The sequence below is a fragment of the Ptiloglossa arizonensis genome, chromosome 10, assembly GCF_051014685.1.
Source record: "Ptiloglossa arizonensis isolate GNS036 chromosome 10, iyPtiAriz1_principal, whole genome shotgun sequence".
Taxonomy (NCBI): domain Eukaryota; kingdom Metazoa; phylum Arthropoda; class Insecta; order Hymenoptera; family Colletidae; genus Ptiloglossa; species Ptiloglossa arizonensis.
Genome location: NC_135057.1, coordinates 6,531,245 through 6,552,151, shown reverse-complemented (window position 1 = coordinate 6,552,151; position 20,907 = coordinate 6,531,245). Strand labels below are relative to the sequence as shown.

Genomic DNA, 20,907 nt, shown 5'->3' with positions numbered 1-20,907 from the left:
GCACCAAACGCACCAAATGCACCAAATGCACCAAATACAGCAAATGCAGCAAATGCAGCAAATGCAGCAAATGCAGCAAATGCACAAAATGCACCAAACGCACCAAACATACGTTACCTCGAGAGACGCCTGCGTTCCACTGAGATCCTCCGTGTTCTCAAATTCTTGACGAATCACGTCGTGGGGTGGTAGACCCATCGGATAAACGATAGTCACCGCGCCCCTCAGGATGTCCAATGCTTCTTGCACAAGTTTCTGCGTTACCACTTTATCCTGCTGTACCAACTTCTGCAACCAGACGGGGAAAAAGCCCAGAGATAGGAGGAACATTAGCGTAGCCGGCACTCTAGAAGCGGAGAGGTCTATCCCCTGACAGAAAAAACGAGAAAGAGAGAGAGAGAGAAACGTAGGAGAAATTACCTTCGAAACCATAGCTCGTGCCTGCCCGATCGTGGTATCCAAGACCTCCCGCATCTTCGCATTAGGCTGTCTGCTGTTCCTGCGGCCTGAAACATGGAAAACCTCGTGGACATTCCGGTCCGTACCGTGGAGCAATTAATGCAACCATTACGGGGCCAGTTCCGTGCAAGAAAAATCACGGTGAGCCAATTTCTCGACGACATCGCCGGGGACTCTATTCCCGTGGGCAACGTGGACATTTGCATCCAGTGGACTGTGTAAACCCGCGCGAAACAAACTGCATCGTTACATCGGACTCCCACCACCGCTGGCCCCGGTTTGTCATTGGTCGTTTACCAGCCACTGTCCTTAATACGGTTCCACGTACCGATAACGTCCTTGTTAAAAGACCATCCGCCGCTAGGTACGCACTTCTCGCCCCACTCGTCCTTGAGTTTCAGCTCCTCTACCTGCTCGTCGGTGAGGCCCATCATGTTGGGGGGCAGCATGGTGCCGTGCTTTGCCAGCTCCTCGATTTCTATTTTGCAGAAACAGCGCCACGGAGGCCGCCGGTTAAGCGTAAACTCCGCGTAATTATTATACCCCGTGGGACGTATGACTAATATCACACGGCGGCACGGGATGGATAGGTTCGTAAACCTGGCCCTCGACTTCTTATTACGCGCCGTCATTACCAGACCGCGATTCGAGTTACACCGAGATAATCGTTAATGGATTTCTCGCGTTAATATTCCGGCTAGGAACCCCCCCTCGATCGTTTCAGGGGCACGGGATGCGAAACTTCGCGAACAGAGGAAACTAGCTATCCACTATGGGGTTGTTCAGCGTTAGAGGGAGAGGAGAGGGGGATAATTCATTGCTTCGGAGACGCGTGTAATTGCCCTTTCACCGGGGACGGTGCATTTTTCCTCCATTACCGGGATATGTTAATCGATCGTAAATTGTTGCACTTCTGCGATCGTGAACGTGTGCCCCGCGAGTAGTAAGACTGTTTAACGACGATCGCGGTACTTTGTTAGGCGTAATCGCGGTGCGGGATTTGAATTAACTCCGGTGTACTTGTGACTCTTTTGTGACCAGTTTCCTCGACTTTCCGGCGTTCTTTCGATTGTACGTTTGACATTTTTTGGTCGAGAACTTTTCGAGTGTATGAAACGTTTTTGGGTTTATAATCTAACCAGATGATTCACGAAGTACCGAAGCGTGGAATTACGATGGTTATTATCGTAGAAAATAAATTTTGAAATTTTTAAGTCGAGAACGTTTCGAGTGTACGAAACGTTTTTGGGTTTGTGATGTAACGAGATGATTCACGAAGTACGAAGGCGTAGAATTACAATTGTTATTATTGTAGAAAGTAATGTACAAGGTGAGTATTTTATCTCGAATATCTCATGGGATATCTCGAGATCACGCTAATGGTATTGAAAGAACGTTTCGATGAATGTTGTCCGGTACGAAGATGGAAAGGAAAATATTTGTGTCGTATAATATAATTTTTTTAAGAACATAGTTTTAATACCTGCGATTATTCTACCGTATCGAGATAAAGTAGATACTCTGTGTTATAAGGACAAGACGTAATGTGAAACATGTTATTAGTTTTATCTGATAAACTGGTGGATCAAACGACAACTGGGTTATTGTTATTCCGTAAGATTACTGGTTACTCGTTTTGTAATACTGTAACGACGATATTTTTACACTAGAATTTCCAGAAATATTTGTAATTTGGGATCGGTGACGAGCACTTCGAGAAGCACAGTAATGCACGAAACCGACAATTATCAGTACGCGAAGCACGGATAGCGAATTTTTGTTTCGCAACTGATCGAACGGACAATGAATGGTATACAATGTCGAGTTTTGTTTTCAGAAGTACATATTCCTAGAAACAACGGTCGTTCCAGTTGAAGAAACTCAAGCAATAGTGACTCCCGATCGCGAATCAGAGCAATGAATTTTATCAATACTCGAGCTACTACTATACGTGTACAAAATATACTGCAGTGAATTATTAGATATGTTCTACCAGTGAATACAAAATAAACGATCGGTTACTTTTTGTTATAAAAATACAGAATTGTAAAAATTAAATTTTAATTTCCTTCTGCTTTACCAAAATTTGTATTTTGGATTTGTAACTCCCCCCACTTATTAAGAAATTAATTTTTCCTGCGTATTGTTACTGTTTTATACATTGCTCGAACAATCGTAAAATATCTGTATAATTGTTCAGTATCGACACCCCTATGATTTGGTCAAACTATCATAAGGTTCCTGTAAAATTGAAGAAATCGAACCGTACATTGAAAACGAAACTGCCCAATCATTTGATATAACAAAATACTTAACTCTTCAACGTTTGCAGCATACTCGAGCAACGAGTAACCCTCACTTCTCAACAATCGCAACTGTTCATCGTACCTACATTAAATCTGCGTGGCCCCGTGGAAATAAAAGACCAACGAGAGAGAAAGGAATTTCTTCTAGCCTGTTCAGCCTTGACGGTGACAAAAAGTCGAACCCGGTCGAGACAGAAATCTCATTATCGCGAAAAAAGAAAGGAAAGAACAAAGTGAAAAAAAAAAAAACAGAAAAAAAAATAATGTGCAAACGAAGGAGAAAATGGATATAAATAAAATCCTCCTAGATTACTTTGGATCCGTGCGGTATTAAAACGCGCGATCGGATTAATGGGACAATTCGCGAATAAATGAAGGGATACGTAACTTGCTATCGTCGATAAAATCATTGGCATTCAAAGAGCCTGCAGGTAGTGCTCGATAAAATCGTACACGTTCGGTTCGCATCGGGCCGTTATATACGGTGAAATAAAAACGAACAGAAAACGGTAATAATGCGTTGCGCGCCGTTACCTTGAGACAACTCATGCCACTTAACTTACGATCACGCGGGCCGACTGTGCGTAAATAAAGTGCAACTTTCCAGACAAGCTGGCGTTTCTTTGCACGCTATTAGATGTCAACTTTCCGAAGCACTTTCTCAGCCGCGGGACGGAGAGCAGGGCGGGGGATCATTACCATAACATATTCTGGAAATCTTCAACCGGCCGTTGTAAATAATAGTAATGTCATATATAACGTCTTCAACTCGTGCCTCCACGTGTGTATCGTACAGAAACTGGCTCTCCTCGCCTTTCTTCACGTGCATTCGGACCATTTTCTCGGAACCTTTGAACAAAGCGACGTCGTAAAACGATCGGTGCTTTCATTAGAGCGCGTTGCTCCGTTCCGCTTCGGAGCTTTCGCGAATTAATCGAAGCTTTTCACGCGGCAAAGCGCCATCTGCGTTTCGAATCGAAATTCGACGAACTTTTGCGCAAAGTTCACCCCCTTGCTGTCTAACGATAACGCCACTGCACGAGAGATAAAACGTGTAACAGTGTTCTTTAAATTGATGTCTATTTTTTCTCATCTTCGATATTAGTTACCAAAGAAACGGGGAGAAGATTCGTAATGGTAACTTTGGGAAATAATCTTCGAGAGACTCGTGTAAATAAGTTTCTTCTGAACTATAGTTACAAGCTTTTGGATTTCGTAGTGTTATCCAAGGAACCAGAATTTGAATCATATACGAAAACGTTGATTGTCAATGAAAATTCGATGAACGTCGAAGCAATGACGATAATTTAGAAAATAGGGTTATACTTAGCTACGATTGAATGTAACGAAGAAATCGGACAGCGATTTATTGCAGACAGCAAGGGTTCGAATTGTCAATTGTAACGCGTGTTTAACGATACAATTGCGCAAATATGATCATGGAAGGATTACCCGTTGATACACGTTTCAAGATCGAGAATTTATTGTCGCTAGTTGACGGAACAAATTGCTTGGACGATTCGCGAGCTTCGAATTGGAGAACTCTTGCGTGGATTACGGTTTCAGGTGTGAAAAATGGATTCACTCGACAATGGAGATCGAGAGAGCACTTGACACGTGCTACAAGCACAATGGATACACTCGTGATCGAAACGGCGACGTATTTACGACAAACTGATCGACGAATGACAAGATCGCCGCGAAGCTGACAGAAAACTCCAGACCCACTAACTCCTAGCAACACTGGGCTATCGATTAAATAACTCGAAACGCGCCGAGCCGTTTCTATCGCGTCACACCTTGCATAATTTTCACCACGTGGGTGGAACAATCTCGCTACTTCCGTTAACGAATCTACGCAGGGTGAAATTAGACGTCGTAAATAAAACGATTTCGTTTAATGAGTATATAATTGTGTTTCATTATTGTATAATATACATATTTACATTCTAGTGAAACACGGATTACAAGAATAAAGACGATCATATGTCGTTACAAATAACGGTGAAACATTCAAACGCGTTCTCTTTCTCTCTCACGCACTCACACATTCTCGTGTTCCTACTGGCGTTTTTTGGACACAAAAATATCATATATTTTCCATAGAGTTTACTGTATATCTATGATAATAATAATATTATTAATAATAATAATAATAATAATAATAATAATGATAATTAAATATTCTCGAAATAATGTTTTGTAGAATAAAAATCTATACACTTATATCGTATTTCCATAATTTCAGCTAACTGTAAGTGACTAGTATTATGTTAAAATACATTTATAATTCGATTCGATGAGGTGTATTTATTTCTCCAGGTCGTTTCTTGTTTACGTGGGGGGGTGGTGGGGTCCGAACGAAGGTGGTCCCTATGCGCGATGTCTCGTTTCACATGCGCGAACAAAAATTATCCTGAACGAACACTGGTGTCGTTCTAAATGCTCGACTGGCCGAGAACCGGTTAAAAAATAGTCCCGCGAAACCACCGGGCTCGACGGACATTTACAATTCTGTGTTTTTTTTTTATCTTTTTCCTTTTTTTTTTTCTTTTTATTTTCATTTCACCGACAAGACGATTAACAATAGACTCTATGACAGCTTCAACGCTTCGACATCGATACGAGTGACAACGAGGAATTGCTTAATTAACGAGTTTACAACACGCGGCCGGACGCGCGGCTCGAGAACTTACACGTTTACTCAAAATCCTTTCGCATTGCTCGATTAATCGGGTTAATCGTGTGATCAGGGGGGAGAGATTGGGGATACGGGGTGCCTCCAATTACTACGATTAGAACATGCATACGAGGTCGGCACCGATTCGCTGTAAATGCGTTCTCGGTCGACCGCGGTGTTATTTTCTTTATAAATAGATACACGTACATACAATATACTACTTTACACGGTCGCTCGTCTAAATCGTGACATTTACAAAATAATCGGTCGGGAATAACCATCTCTCGGCACGATATCAACGGCGATGATATGGTACAATAGAAAAATTGGCATTTGGTCCGAAAGAAACATACAAAATACGGGCTCCTTAAGTGCTAAGCGGTGCGAAGTTACTTAATATTGTGCGCGGCTTCTCCTCCACTCGTTTCGTTCTTTTGGTGAGATTAAATTATCGTGCGACGCGGGATACACAGACTGCAACGTATCATTCAGCGACTACGATCGAAATATATTTCTACTCGACGCACGATCATCGAAGCGCTACCGTCGGTTAGCTCTTGGCTACTGTACGCCCTCGAGAAGATTGCATTTGGCGTCACAACGGTTCCCGTTTGGTCACAGACCACGTCTCTGGGTGCGTGTTGGACACACACGCGTACTTCGCGCCTGACACGATTTCTCCCGAACCAATAGGACACCATAGAACCCCCCGTGACACCAGATGCAATCTCTTCGCGCGTCTACCGTAGATGTCACATCGACGAAACGCTGCGAGAACAGTGCTCCGTGTTTGTCGTCGCGAACGACGATGATCGCTTCTGGAACTGCGGATAACAATAACATCGGACTACGGATATTGCAGAAACAATGCAGCATCCTACGTACACGGAAAACACGTATCGTCGTTTTTTTGTTTTTTTTTTTTTTAAATTTTTTCTTTTTTTAAACCGGTGTCCTGCCTTTAACGACTTTCGCGATCACTGGACGGCAAGATCCTTGGACAATGAAGCATCACACAGAGAATTTTTCGTCTATAATTACGATAACGATAAACTGTTTCGTTTGTTACGGTTGACAACAACTCTTGACGTCTACGCTAAACATCTCAGGCTTCAACAGAAATTGCTTCACATCGATTAAAGCGCGTGCACGGTACTGATAATTTGTTCACGTTCGTGAGCGTCATCTTCGACTCGAGAAACGTACGACAGGGTTCATCTTCGAGGGAGAGTCGCGTAACCCCATCATGATTTCTTACGGGATACTCTGATCGCAGTAACGACGAAACAGACGCTGCCAAGTTTTATCATCGTTTATTCCTCGTCGATGGTAGGCTCAACGTGTCGCAGTTCTTTGAGGATCCTAAGCTCCTGGTGTTGGTCGTCCTGCTCCTGCAGAGTTGTGTAAGGACCGTGCAACGGGGATCGTTGCACGGTAGCCTCCTCTCAGACTTTGCTTTCAGGACCATCGGTTGTGTGCTTGAAGGAGTTGCGAATTTTGCTAAGATGAAGGGCGGCGAGGTGGCCGTAGCTTTTGTTGTACCATTCTGGAGTGCGTCCCCTGCAACAATGGAAAGGTAAAGAAATCAATAAGTAATACACGTATTGTAATAATACGATATAATCAAATAATGTATATTAATCGAAGTCGTTCGGTTGAGAATAAACTGGGCAACTTTTCGACTGTATGACAACCTTAATCGCATCGTTAGAATGTATTTTTTACTTTCTGTGGTAATATAGCAAATTGTGATACTGTCATCTGCATAATCGTTAACTACGATATTCTTGACATCGCAATAACATTCTATATTGATTGTTTTCCATGTTTATTATTCCAGAATCAAACTCGTGATTCGACTTTTGCGCATTACGCATATTCTTCCTTATTGTTAAATTCTACTCGATCTGTGTTCGAATTTATTCTATTTTAACGAGTAATTAAAATTCTTTTTCGTTTCGCAAACTTTGTGCGAACGACTTCGTAAATTTTATTAGGGTACTCACTTTGTATCCACTCTGGAAAGATGCATGATCCGTGATTTGCCACTGCCGCAAGGTTCGATAAGATAGCGCGAGGCCAAAACAATACCACGTGTTCCGCCAAGCATAACAGGAGCATCCGGATGTTCCACGGACGTTTCTACGATGACGCAGGCCCCTTTGGGGAGATCATTACGCCAGGATCTACACAACCGGAGAACACATGATTTATTATTTCCTCTATATAGTTCGTGTTATTTGTTGCATCGATGTCTTCGATGCGATGCAATATCGCGTACATCGACCGGTGCAAGTAAATCGAGGGCTCACCTAAGCACACAATAATCCCTGGCAGGCAGGGGACTCATATTCCCGGTGGCGTATTGAAAGACCTCCACATTGGAGTCGAGCTTGGCGACCAATCTATACTTCAAAAGCTGAGGATCCCAAATGTGCCTCTCCCTCAGAACACGATGGAGGAGCTCGTTCGGTGGAGCCTCCACCTCGGTTGACACTCGCCAGAGTCGAAGCGGATGACCGTCACCGACCTTCTTGTAAGCCATTTCTACCGTGCTGTCGGCAGGATTGTTGACAGTGACCCATCCTCGACTTCTGCGAAGCAAAAATCAAGATCACGGTCAGAGCGAAATACCAACGATAATTTCCTCGAACCCAACTTCGAAACGCGTACTGGTCGAGAAGCTAGCTTCCAAAGTTGCAAACTCACTTTTCACGTGCCTCCTTCATCAGAGCCGTGGTGCAAGCGTAAAGGTATCCCCTCCAGTCTTGCTTCAGCTCCGAACCCAACTCCTCCAAGGCGACCGGTACGCTTTCTTCCATGTAATTGAAATGACACTGCGTCAACATATCCGAGGAGACCTGATACAGCGAACAGAAACGAATACGATTACCCGTGTTCCCTCCTTCCGATTCGTGAGAACGTGTTCGAATATATCGGATTCGTACGCGATCACAATCGGCGGTTCGAGACGTCGGATGACGCTCCTCTCGAACGACCTGGACGTTCGGCATCGAGGCACTCACCATGAATAATTCACGATGCATCTTGACCAGATACAGAAGACAGTCGTGAGCGGCTTTGTTTTCCGACAGTTCCCTCTGATCGGGAATGCCCACGGTCTTTCTCCTACGTGGCGATACGCTGCTCGACCTGTTGGTCACGTTCGTGTTGCTGTGGTTGAAGTGGAACAGGCTCGGTGCCAGGCACACGGCCAGGTTCGAGGCTGTCATTTGGTTGTAGAGAGCGTTGCTCGCTACGTGGTTCAAGAAATCGAGCAGAGTTTCCAACGCCTCCCGATGCTCGTCCGGCAGAAGCAAGAGAACGCACTGCACGGCGTCTGGTCGCAACTCAACAGGTACATCTGTAACAATCGGGGATACTCGCGTCTAACTTCCGAACCAGTCGAGGAATCGACGATTCTACGAACGATTACCCTCGAAATCCTTCGAGACGCAAAGAATGTCGGTGAAACTTCCGCGAAAAGCAAAGCAAGTATACTCACGTTGGAAGATAGCGATGAAGGTCTCGGACAGTTTGTTCGTTAACAAAGCCTCCGGCAACTCCCTGAAGTACTGCTTCACGAGATCCGCCACATCGAATGCCTGTTGACCGTCGAAATTGATGTTGTCCCCCTGTGTCTCCGTCATCATCTTCAGTTTCTGTATCCTCGATCTGACCCCGCTCTTCCTGAATATCCCGACCTGATCGAGAGCGTTGGCCCTCAACCACCTCAGAGCGATTTGAATACACTTTGGTAATGCCTGTCCTGTTCGCTGCAAGGACAGCAGCAACGGTACCCCGAACACCGTCTTGTCCTTGTAGTCGGGAGTCTTTATCTTCCTGATGAACTTGGGCAGCTCCCAGTTCCAGCCGGTACGATGGGTCGGGCAGTACCGTTCCATGCAGGCGGTCAACTTCAGTAGAGCCAATTTCCTCAGCACCAGGAGTTGACCGCAGGACATCGAGGCCATGGCTCGTGGACAAAGTGGATCCAGAGGATCGGGATACAACGAGCCTCTCTGAAAGCTGTGCCACCTGACCACGGTGCCCTTGTGCCTCGGTGAATCCTCCTCCTGATCCGAATCCCGGCTTGCCACCGTGGAGCTGCTCTCTTGGCTACCCGCGAGCTCCGAACTCCTGGACCTGGATTTCTCCCGGTAGACGGTGACCTCTTTCGACAAAGGTTTACCCTCCCGGTACGAGTCGTCGCGATGCCTGAAGCTCTTGTGCATCTTGTCCTCCCTCTTCAAAGCGGCCACCTTGTCCTCCTTGTACCTGTCCTGACTCTGCGACAACTTGTCCCTGTACCTCTGCGACTCCTTGCCAAGATTCAGGCTACCGCCACGTGTATTTATCGGAGCGGTTTTCGTCGGAGAGTCCTTCGGGCTTTGGGGATGGGCGGTGACGTACTCCAACACCTTCGCGTGATTGCTGTTCGCGTCTCTGAAGTACCTGTGACGCCAACTGGTCGGCTGGCACTCGGAGTCGCTGAGCGCGCCTTGATCCTCGCGGCCGCGGTGCAGGAACCTACTCGCGCGATTCATCTTCGTGCGGGTCGGCGTAGGCGTTGGACCACCTCCTTGGGAACCGTCCGAGCAATAACTCGATGAATCGTCGCCGAACGGGCTGGGCGCGTTGGTCAACGGCGAGGGTGGAAGGTGATAAGGTGACGCCGGTAACGTGACCGGTGATCCCGGTACGTGAAGAGGCGATCCCGGTAGATCGCTGAAAGACATTGGCGCTGGCCCGGTCGGCGATACGTCCACGCAGTTCAGTTCCTTCATTTTCTGCTGCATCGACATCACGTCGAGTATCTGGGGACCGCTGATGACGATCCCCTCGCGGTTCTGACGTTTTCGTCGTCGCGATTTCAACGACTCCACGCGCCTGAGGAAGGCCTTTGCTCCGTCCCTCAGCCTCTCGGAGCCGGTTCGTCGAAATCTGGGACCGATCTCGTCCGGTAGCGATCCAGGCGGCAGACTGTTGTATCTGAGAGTGTCCAGCATCGTGTCCTCGGCCTCCTCTGCCTCCAAACGATCCTCCAACGAGTCCTCCTCGGATTGCACGTTCTGCCCGGCGATCGCCTGCAACCTCTCGACGTTCGCTTGCGTCACGTCGCACACGCGCGACCAACGTCTGGTCTTCTTCTCGAATGTCCAGTTCTCGCTCAGGGCGCACTGAGTGTCCTCGTCCGAATCGTCACCACCGCCACCCTGCGAAACGATCGTCGAACGTTTAAAGTATGGCACACGGGGGCCTGGAGCACCAGTGAATTTCAACGTGCCCTTAATTAAATGGAAAGTTACGAGCCGACCTTAATCGCGCGGCTCGTTTGCATAAGTAACAAGCCGGCACGGTCATAAGTAAACGTACGAGAGCCAACGAGAACGTTCCCGCGCGGTCAATAACAAAAACGACGGGCGGTTTATTTAAAACTGATTAAAAGTGTGCCGGGCCCGCTGAGTCTAGACCGATAAATTTCGGATTACACGCGTAATCCGCGGGCCCATCGTACGATTACTTTTACACGGTTACGGAACGTGCCAGCCATCCACTCCCACCCGTCTCCCCTACGGTAGATTACAACGAGCTAATGACGCGATTCAAGGGACGTGACTCATGGATGCACCGGCGGCGGCCCGTACTCGCTCGAGAGCGCGGAGAAACGTTTCGCGAGATTAACGACTCGTAGCGAATGTTTAGCGGCAGCCGGTGGCATCGGTTGATAATCAATTTGCGTTTGATGTAGCGACAAATTAAGGACCACCATCGGGGACGCTATCGTACGTTGTAATTAATTGTAGAAAGTGTATTTCGTGCTGGCTGCTTTTACCCAAGGACTACCGCGATCGGCAGCGACACATACGTAAGCTTATAAGCTTGGCTAGGTATATTCTCTTCCGGCATTCGTGAGAGGGAAAAAGCCACGACCGCGCGCTACCAGCGCGCCTACGACGAAAATTGACTTTTTTAACGATGATGGATTCCCGCGGTTGAACGCGGATATATACAGGGTGTATCGAAACGCGTGATCTTGGCTCTCGAACTGAATTTCGAATGTCGAGCTACTCGATGGAAGTTACGAAGGTAACGAAGAGATCGGACTAATTTTGGTGAAGCAAAGTAACAAATAGAATTCCTATTGTTTCGAAAAGGATCGATAATTAGAATTGATTCTTCGAAAATTATTTAGATGTAAAGAATACGTTTGTTCGGTTACGTGAGAAGTGGTTAGAGAACTGTGTAGAGAAGACGGTGAACAGTGTTTACGATTGTATAGATGGTGAATCTATTTGAGAATATCGATGTTCTCTAATGTACTGCCCTCGAACGAAAATTATTTAGACTATATTTAACAGTAACGAAGAAAGATCGTGCTAATTCGGAGAATCAAAGTAACGAGGAAAGATCGAACGAACGTTTGTCCTATTTTCATAAATTATGGAAATTTTTCCAGTTCGTTCGTTTTCCTTGCTGACTGAGTTAACGGAGAATACTTTAATCGTCTCGGTGATCTTTCGAGAATTGTCGAATCTAATTTTGTAAGAGACGTAACTTTAGGTTACTTAAAAGATTCTGACACAAGGAGCCCTTTTACCTTTCCGCCAGGACCGATGACTGTCTTTTGTTTAAATTTTAGACCGAAATGCGCGTTGAGGATCAGTCCTCGTTGAACACACATCGAGAGAACAGTTTTACGTATTTGTGCGATTAATAGTCACCCTGACCGATATAATTTAAATTACGCAATCTGTCCATCCGTTCCTAACGTCTCGCAATACGTCGACCATCTTCTTAAACGGTGACGAGCATTATGAAAATTCAATACACCGTTGATAAATAACATCGAGTGCGGTAAATTGTGATTAGCAACACAAATCCTCGGTAGCCCTGCGGGGAAGGTCGCTCGTGGAAGAATGTCACCGCGAGCAAGTCCTTGCACCTTTTATATACGGTGAGGACAACTGTTAATCGTGCAGTACACTCCAAACAATTGCGTCTCTCGTGTTCTCCGTTCTTGCAATCGTTCGAGTCCTACTTGGCAGATGCGATCGAGGCCCTCCAAGGCTATCTAGCAGCTCTAGGTCCGCCACTGCTACGTTTTCGAAACGAGCATCGAACGTTTGTACCACTGTTTCGAACTGTGTTCTCCTGTGCTCAATGGCGAGCTTCTAGTAGGGAAACGTACAGGTGTCGTGCCAAAATAGCGTTGCAATTAGCGAGACCGTACAGCGAATAACTTATGTTTCTACGTTCGCGTGGATCCACTATTATCGCATCGATTAGAAACGATCGCAGAACTGTATTAGGAATGTCGTAGACGTAATACACTAATCCGTAAAATAGATCGAAGTGATTCATGGAACACCGTGAAAGTGTTTACAAACGGTCAATAAGGTCGCGCGCTAGGTAAACCGTGGTTTCAGAGTCAGGATAGTAAACAGTCGAGTGAAATCAGTTACGCTAAGGTCTTGAACAAATACCTACGCGCGTCTGTACACCCTGTATGCCGTACCTCCACTTTCTATCTCAACCGGACGTTCTTTTAGATCTCTCGGAATCCTCCAACTTGTATTTCCCATCCACGGTATTAATACGAATAATCCAAGGATCGAACGATTCCATTGCCAAGCCGTCCCAACCCGACGAACTCCTCGACGACTGTAATTACTCGGCCATTACGAAATCGACTCGAAACCGGCACTTCCTTTCGTTAAATTAACTCGAATCTCGTATTCCAGGCATTCGTTCGCATTCATCCTTACCGGGTACGATTACGTGGCTCGTTAATAACGGAGAAACGGTCCGCCGTAGCCCGATCGGATCCGATGTTTCAAAGAACGGATCGGGGAACGTTACAGATGATTAAACCGAGGCGATTTTCCTTTGACGATCGTGGCCAAGCCAGCTCGTTCTCCAACAATAAGGCCGACGCTGTCGCTCGTTACGAAACTTGACGCCTTTGTTGTTTCCACGTAGGGCACCACCAGGGCTGCCAGCGAGTCAGGAGAGTGTGTGACCTTACGTGATCCTCGGCACATGACAATGGACCGGGTTTCACCTCGTGTCGCTTCGCACGGTTTCCATCGGTGACACCGCGCGGAACTCTTCGCGCTTGCCGTCCAGGAAGCGAGCATCACGACCTAACCGTCTCGTTCCCGACATTTTTCGCCGTTCCGTTTCGCGGTGAGGCATGAGGACATAATGGAAGCTGTCCCGCTACGTCGTGGCACGCGAACGAATTCGCGACTCGATCGCGGAGCGTGTCGTGCACACCTTTTTCCAAGGAATCTTAACGAACCTCGATTATTCCCTGTAATTTACACCGGGTCCGATATACCTGAAGAGGGAAGACGACCTGGGAGAAAACTTACTCGTAACTGCCGGAGACTGGAGTCTTCCGTACCCATCTCTTGGCGACTCGTATAACGATCAGAGGATTGGTTATTTCGAGTTGAACCTTTGCTAGTGGTGCGCCGGGAAACGAGGTTTAATACACTTGAGAAGCGAAGATGACCCGAGAGAACGTTTCCTCGTAACTGTTGAAGGCCAGAGTCTTCCGTACCCGTCTCTTGACGAGTCGGATAACGATGAGAAAACTAGTTATTTAAAATCAAAGCTTTGGTAGTGGTAGAGGAGGTCAAGTACACTTGAGAAGCCAAAATGACCAGAGAGAAAACTTCCTGGAAAAGGGTCGAAGACTGAGAAATTTTCAAAAGCTTGATAGAGTTTTCGTGTCTTTTTTTTTAATCCATGTATAGAGGTTATAGGTGTCGAGATTTTTGGCTATAACCCCATTGATAAGATATCACGAATTATAGAAGTATCTACCTCTTCTTACTCGGAATAACCAGTCCTGAGTCATATTCAAATCATCGAAGATAAGTACAGAGGACAGCTACCAGCAGTATCTAACAGTTGGAAACAGTCTTGAGTCATTTTTGCTAAAGTTTAACAAAGAATTTCATTAGGAATATGGTTCTTAGGTTTCTCGTATCTCTCCTTCAGCGACTTGGATAACAACGAGAGGGTTAGATATTTCGAGTGCAGTATCTTTTTGGTAGTGGAACGTTGGATCGTTGGATGAAAGTACTGATGAGTGCTAGGTTACGGAATTCGCACTCAATGCCTGCAGTACAGTCTGTCGCACAAGGTGGATAACTACTATGAAATGCAAATGAGATCGAGGGAATTGTTACGACTTCATCGTTTAATTGTGCCGTACCGAGTCCTTCGTTGGTGCCACGTGCTTTGAATCAGGTGTATTACGTTTGCATCCGAAATAACCAGGTATGTCTACTGCTGCGTCTAAGTAAGTCTCTATTAGAAAGTATGTAATACAATTTAAGGAAACAGATACCGTTAATGTTCTGCCAGGTTCAGGTTAATTTAAAGCGAAAGAAAAGGAGGACGATTGATTGTTCATCTGTTTACGTACAGGACAGTCATTTCTACAGTTGAATAATTTTTTTGAACTTGTCATACAAAATTCTTTGCCTCCTTGCAAAAATCTTTTGCCTCCTTGCAAAAATGCAGCGATCCAACGAATCGTTTAAATATTCACCGACAACTTATTATTAGGGATCTTTCAATTCTCACGGATTCGGTAGTTGGTGAGCGTTCATCAACTGTTGCAAAGGCGCCATGAATAATTAAATTATACGAAAGGGGTCTGTTGCCCTCCATAGACAAGTGGTTCGGCCGTGAACGTACAGCTCGAATACGTCAAGAAGAATGGCCATCTCGGCCACCTGATGCCAATCCAATAGAAAATGTATGAGTCTCTACGAAGTAAGAGCTTCGAGGAAAACGTGTTTTTACGATACAACAATTAATGCGTCGAATCCACCGGATACGGCAGTCAGTTGCCCACGCCTGACAAAACGATGCCAAGCTGCAATCAATAACAAGCGTAGATTGTACAGCGTTTCGGATACTCGCGTAACAGTGTCTTCTACGCAGTTTCTAACTACAAATTAATGTTTTTACTCCAATCCTCCGAAGGATATCCGCCGTTGCTTCTGCAATGGGCTGTAATCATCCCCGCGTGTCCTTCCTCTGCGAAACATCCTCGATCGACTTCATCTCGCGAAGATCCGCGCCCAATTTAGGAACCCCTGGACGTCGGAACTTTGAACCCTCGGTACGTCTCGCGCCGGGTTAATTGGACAGGCGTGGAACGTTTACGGAATCGACCTCCACGTTAAGAGCACCGGGTTGTATAATCCTTTAGACTTTTTCCTTTCTTTCGGCGTGCCGTTATCGCAGCGATAAATTTTAATCGTAAAACGGCGCACGAACGCGCCGCCGATCGTTAAACGGAGTCGCCGGAATGTTCGAGGGAAAGGAAACGCGCGAAATGACATGCAAAGCGGTCTCGGGGACCTTCGTGGCGCACGGGGAACGATCGCGATGTCGAGGAACGAAGGAAGGGGGAGGAGGAGGAGGAGGAGGATTCCTTTTTTTTCTCTCTCTCTCTCCCGAGAGAGGCGTCGAGCGTCACAAGGTGGCGAGGGCCATCCTCGATTATGCGACGAAACGATCATCGTTCGTCCGATGTGGGCCACGGTTAAAAATACACGGCATTGCAGAAATGGGATATCCGTCGAGAATAAACCGTGTCCGGACCAGAATAGACGTTTCAGATTTTTACGCGGTCCGCGACGTCCACCCCGAAGGTGTGTTCGATCGAACATAGGTGCGCGCGAGAGTGTTTCGTCGATCGGTCTGCATCCGAGAGGGAGATCGCGACACTTGTACAGGGAAGGGATCACGAATGTAAAACAGAACCGATGTCGCACCTCTGTTCCCTACCGCGCGATAACACTTCCAGTGTTCATCGAGGTACGAAGACGACGCGGTGAAATACTCGAAAGAAGTACGCGAAAATCGCGAATAAAATTCACCGCTAATTTATAGGTGTTCGCGAGACGTCCCTTTCGCTTGAGCGGCTCTATTCCAGTAACTGCTAGTTCCACAGGGCGTTTAAAAATACTTGCAAATTCCACGAAGTAAATTATTGAAAAGCTCGACGGGCAGTTCTTATGTGTCGGTGACGTACGTGCCTGGAATACACCACCCTGGTGTCCCGACGCGATCCGTAGGGAACCTTATCCCCAAGGACACCGGAGTCCCATGCGCCGTATAGTCAGGGGAACTGCGCGTTTCGCGCGCGATTATCGACGATCCGCCACTTATACTCGTCGTACGTATCTGCATTTCCGTTCCGGCGTGTTACTACGGGACGTGACGATTCTCGTACGTGAGTTATTTCCGCGCGGGCTCCGGCCGGTTCAACGAGCCGTGTCGCCCCACGTTGCCGCGACGTCACTTCCGTCTAGGCAGGTTGAACAAACCCTGATGTTTTATGCGTGACAATGGCTTAGAAATGGACTCGTAAAGCGAACAGTGTTTCGCGCGAGTTTTACGGGCTCCCGCTATTTATTCCGCCCGGTCTTAAAGCGTGTGTTAGTTTATTCTTCTTTTTTAACTGCTAGTTACACGCCTCCGGCGAAACGATATCTCTGGGCGGGTTAAAGTTTTCTTTTCTTTCTTTCATTTCTGCTCTTTTTTTTTTCTTTTCTTTTCTTTTACTCGATGATTTAAAGTCGACGAACGCCCTCGGGTGCGATTATTTATTTCCCCCGATATCCAACAGTACCCAGAAGGAGGGCGGAGATATCCCCCCCGAGCGATCTCGCGCGATGAAATTATGTTTGTTTTGAATTTCGTATCTCGCGAAAATTTCACGGTTTTCAATGTTTTCGCGCGTCGAGGAAAACATCTCGTCTCGAAATCTTGTGTTTTGCGTTCGATTCTTGTTTTTTCAATATTTTATTACGGTCCTTTGCTCCGCGTTATTTCACCGCGTTATATAGCTTTTAGATTGATAGTCGGGACACCGAAGAGGTCTAGAAAGTGGAGTCGAGGAACGTTTCATAAATATTCTCGAGTCACGCGTGTTTTGACCACTATTGTCGTACTATCGATTTCAGAATTCCCTTTATTTTTGTGGAAAGAGAGGAACGTGTCTCCGGGTGGCTTTGGCGAGGTAAATAAAATTTATTTATTAATTCTCTTTCGACGATGGATATCGTTTTCTTCGAGATGAACGAAAAATTCGAATTGACACTCGATCCGTGATATTTATCAATTTTTTGTCTACGTTTTTCTATCGTACCATTGGCAAATTTAATGCTAAACATTTGTTTACAGATTTATCGCTTATGTATTACAATATTGAAAATAACTCCGAATAAAGAGTAAATAGAACTTTGAGCTAATATTGAATCCGTGATATGGATCAACCTTTGGCAAATTTAATCATAAACATTTGTTCCCAATTTTATCGCCTACTTGCGTATTACAATATTGAAAATCGACCAACTAAATATTCCAAGTGAGAATACAATTCTATAGGTTGGCTGGAACCTTTCCACGTGCAATGTTCAATGTTTCGGTAATCCACGTACAGTGGAATATCTCCTACGCGTTGATTGTGAATGGACATTCTGCTCGTTAACTATCACAATACAAGCAGACAGTCCTACGAAAAAGTCTAAAACACCAAAGCAAGCGAAGATCCAAAGAGAAAGGTTCCCCACCTTGTGCAAACAACTTTCTTGCATCTTCATATAACGCGTGCATTTCCAAAGCGACACAACTCGAAAAACGTGACTTCTGCGTTACGTCAAACACTCCTCTACTAAATCACCAACAGTGTGCCAACTCGAGAATCTTGCAACATTTCGAATAAAATCGTACCACCTTACATAAAAATGACACATTGTCTATGAAAAGTGAGACAACTCGAATAATGTAATCTCTGCTTCACTGACACAAAGTCAAACGCTTTTTTACTAATCATATACGTTCTCATATATAAATAAATACAGTAAATATACTAATTTCTTTTCCACTCCCGGTGGAATTCTTAAACTAATCCTTCTTCTTTCTTTCTTTGTATCCTAAAGAATTCATCCCATAAAAGAAATAAATAAATCACCGACAATAGCTACCTCGAGAATCTTTCACTTACTAAGACCAACATTTCGAACAAAATCGTATCTCTTTACACAAAAGTGACACGTTGCAATCTGTCATCGACAAAAATCATACTCGATCGTTCTTTCGAGTCTATCCCTTCTTCCAGTATCGTGCGCGCAGCAAATAATCATCTGCTGGTAAATAGTTTCTCGACTTGCCGAAAAACTTACTTTCTCGAGTGTCGTTTCTCGGACTACTCCGAGCGAGTTTCTCGATAAACAGCGCGGTGGTGCTTTCACCTCACCGTGGATGCAAAAGACGAACGTAACGTTTTTACGCTCGTCTGTTCCTCGATGACGGTTTCTTCGTCGATCGAGGGGTCTGTCGTGAGATTGCGAAATCTCGAGCCGCAAGCTCACGTGCGCGTTCGTTGCACTCCGAATTTAGAGTGCGACGACGTTACGATGACCCAGATCCCCGTGCTGGTTCGTTAAAAGAACCCGCGGCAAATTAGCCGGTACGGAAGCCCTCCCGCGTCAAGTTTCAATTAAACGTCGCCTCTCGCCTTCGTTCTCGATCCCGTGGCTCCCTGTAATTGGTACACCGGACCAACGGATCGCTCCCTTTGAACCGTGGATATATTTTTGGCCGGTGGGTAACCCACGAGACCGGTGTGTGTCTCTCTTCGCGCGTCGCGTCTCCACGGTTCTAGCTCGCGCGTAGCATAGGTCGATCTCGGTGTTCTTGGCGCGAGGCCGAAGAGGACACGGGTCACGAGCGGACGAATTCTTCGAGGATTCGATTATTCGGGGAATATTGCCACTTTTGCAATCACAACAATAATTATTCGTCGCGGGCAGTACCGAGCTAATTGGCTGCGAATTTAGAATAGTAAGTATACAAGAAACAATTGAATAACTTAATACAAAACACTGCTCTAACGCAAATAAAAGACTGAATATTTTGATTAAATGTAGCAATATGAATGTAACTCAAATGGATCTCAATAAATTTATTAAATAAAACACGAGTAGCTTTTTTCCTTTTCCTACTATGCTTCCACTCCCTCTATGTGATCCCGAATTATATGTCAGAAGAGATTTGAAAGTTTACATTCCCGAAATTTGTTAGAAATTAAATTATTTGCCAACAAACCGCGAAAAATGAATACCTCTTCAACGATCGTGTTATCCAGATAGCAAGTTCTTCAAATCCAGCAAAAACATTAGAATTTTGATATCAGGAGTACATGATAAGCGAGGAAGTGGCACGATTTCACGGATTCTTAGAAATGACGTCAAATTCCAAGAATTTCCACGAACTGGAATTTTGCGGGAATTTTGAACGAATTTCTGAACCTATGCCGAAGTTTTCGTCGTTTTCGGGACTTTGGTATCAGGAGAGCATTGTCTCTAATGGAGTATTGGACAACTAACCAATGGACTAATGGACAATTTTTGCTTTCCACGTTTTGAAACTTCAAGAAACTTCATCTCTTTATCTCGAAGCGCGATCAAAATTAATTGCTATAGGCGAATCAATCACTTTTAATGCCTAAATAAGATGCATTTGATAACATAAATATTCGAAACATGTGTAAATGTTAATAATAATCGCGTAAAGGAACAAACAATCACTGGAATCACTCGCCTTTACAGATTTCGGAATAACTTGATGTTTATTCATCACGATAAATAACAACTGTCATCGGACCATACTTTAAACAATTATTAATAATCTTCTGGTATAAATAATGACTTATAATATCATTTCCTTGAAATATTCATTGTTCGCCATGAAATGTTTCAATTTGGTCCAACAGAAATTGTCAAGGCTACACGTATCGATTATCGATTCAGAAGTGTTCATCACGATGATTTTTCTATCTAGACAAGCGATTAATTGAATTTCGTCGGGTTCAAGTAAGAAATGCAACTTCTACGCGTATTGTGTAAATTATAAGAATTAAATAAATGTTAAATTAATGTACCAAATAGACAATTATTACTTTCCATGCTTTAAAACTTTACGAAACAATTTTTACTTCGAATTTCGATCAAAATGTATTTCTATAAGTTATTTAATCATTTGTGATGCATAAACAAGATGCACATTGTTCGATTAATATTGGGAACATGCGTAAATGTTAATAACAATCGCGGAAATGAAGAAACATTCACTGAAAGCGTTCTCCCTCACAGAATTCGCAATATCTTGATGTTTATACGTTATAATAATTAACAAACGTCGTAGGACCATAGTTTAAATAATTATTAACAATGTCCTAGTATAAATAATAGCTTAAAAGCCATCAATTTCTTGAAATATACGCTTAAATCGTACAAAAAACGGTAGTAATCGTAGTAAATCGTAGTAACGGTAGTAAATCGAAGTAACGATAAGTCACCTTCTCGAGGGTATAAATAGAACCGCCGGCTGCCGAAAATTTCATTCGCCCGGGAGCCTCCGCGG

At 45.0% G+C, this 20,907-nt stretch overlaps 2 protein-coding genes across 3 annotated transcripts in view; both read right to left on the bottom strand.

Annotated features, from left to right (window-relative positions):
• Positions 1 to 3,603, bottom strand: part of LOC143152101 (cilia- and flagella-associated protein 298) — a 133,115-nt gene extending 129,512 nt beyond the window's left edge. The window contains exons 1-4 of the mRNA XM_076321818.1: positions 3,465 to 3,603; positions 788 to 937; positions 421 to 506; positions 118 to 288 (exon numbers count right to left, since the gene is read on the bottom strand). Of these exons, the coding sequence (XP_076177933.1) occupies positions 118 to 288; positions 421 to 506; positions 788 to 937; positions 3,465 to 3,603 (546 nt within the window). The remainder of the gene's footprint in view (positions 1 to 117; positions 289 to 420; positions 507 to 787; positions 938 to 3,464) is intronic.
• A 3,150-nt stretch (positions 3,604 to 6,753) lies between these two features.
• Cv-c (RhoGTPase activating protein) overlaps positions 6,754 to 20,907 on the bottom strand; it is a 565,606-nt gene continuing 551,452 nt past the window's right edge. For both annotated transcript variants that reach the window (XM_076322424.1, XM_076322425.1), the window contains exons 11-16: positions 8,951 to 10,661; positions 8,472 to 8,809; positions 8,155 to 8,306; positions 7,758 to 8,039; positions 7,452 to 7,631; positions 6,754 to 7,005 (exon numbers count right to left, since the gene is read on the bottom strand). In XM_076322424.1, coding sequence (XP_076178539.1) covers positions 6,891 to 7,005; positions 7,452 to 7,631; positions 7,758 to 8,039; positions 8,155 to 8,306; positions 8,472 to 8,809; positions 8,951 to 10,661 — 2,778 coding nt within the window. In that variant the 3' untranslated portion in view covers positions 6,754 to 6,890. The remainder of the gene's footprint in view (positions 7,006 to 7,451; positions 7,632 to 7,757; positions 8,040 to 8,154; positions 8,307 to 8,471; positions 8,810 to 8,950; positions 10,662 to 20,907) is intronic.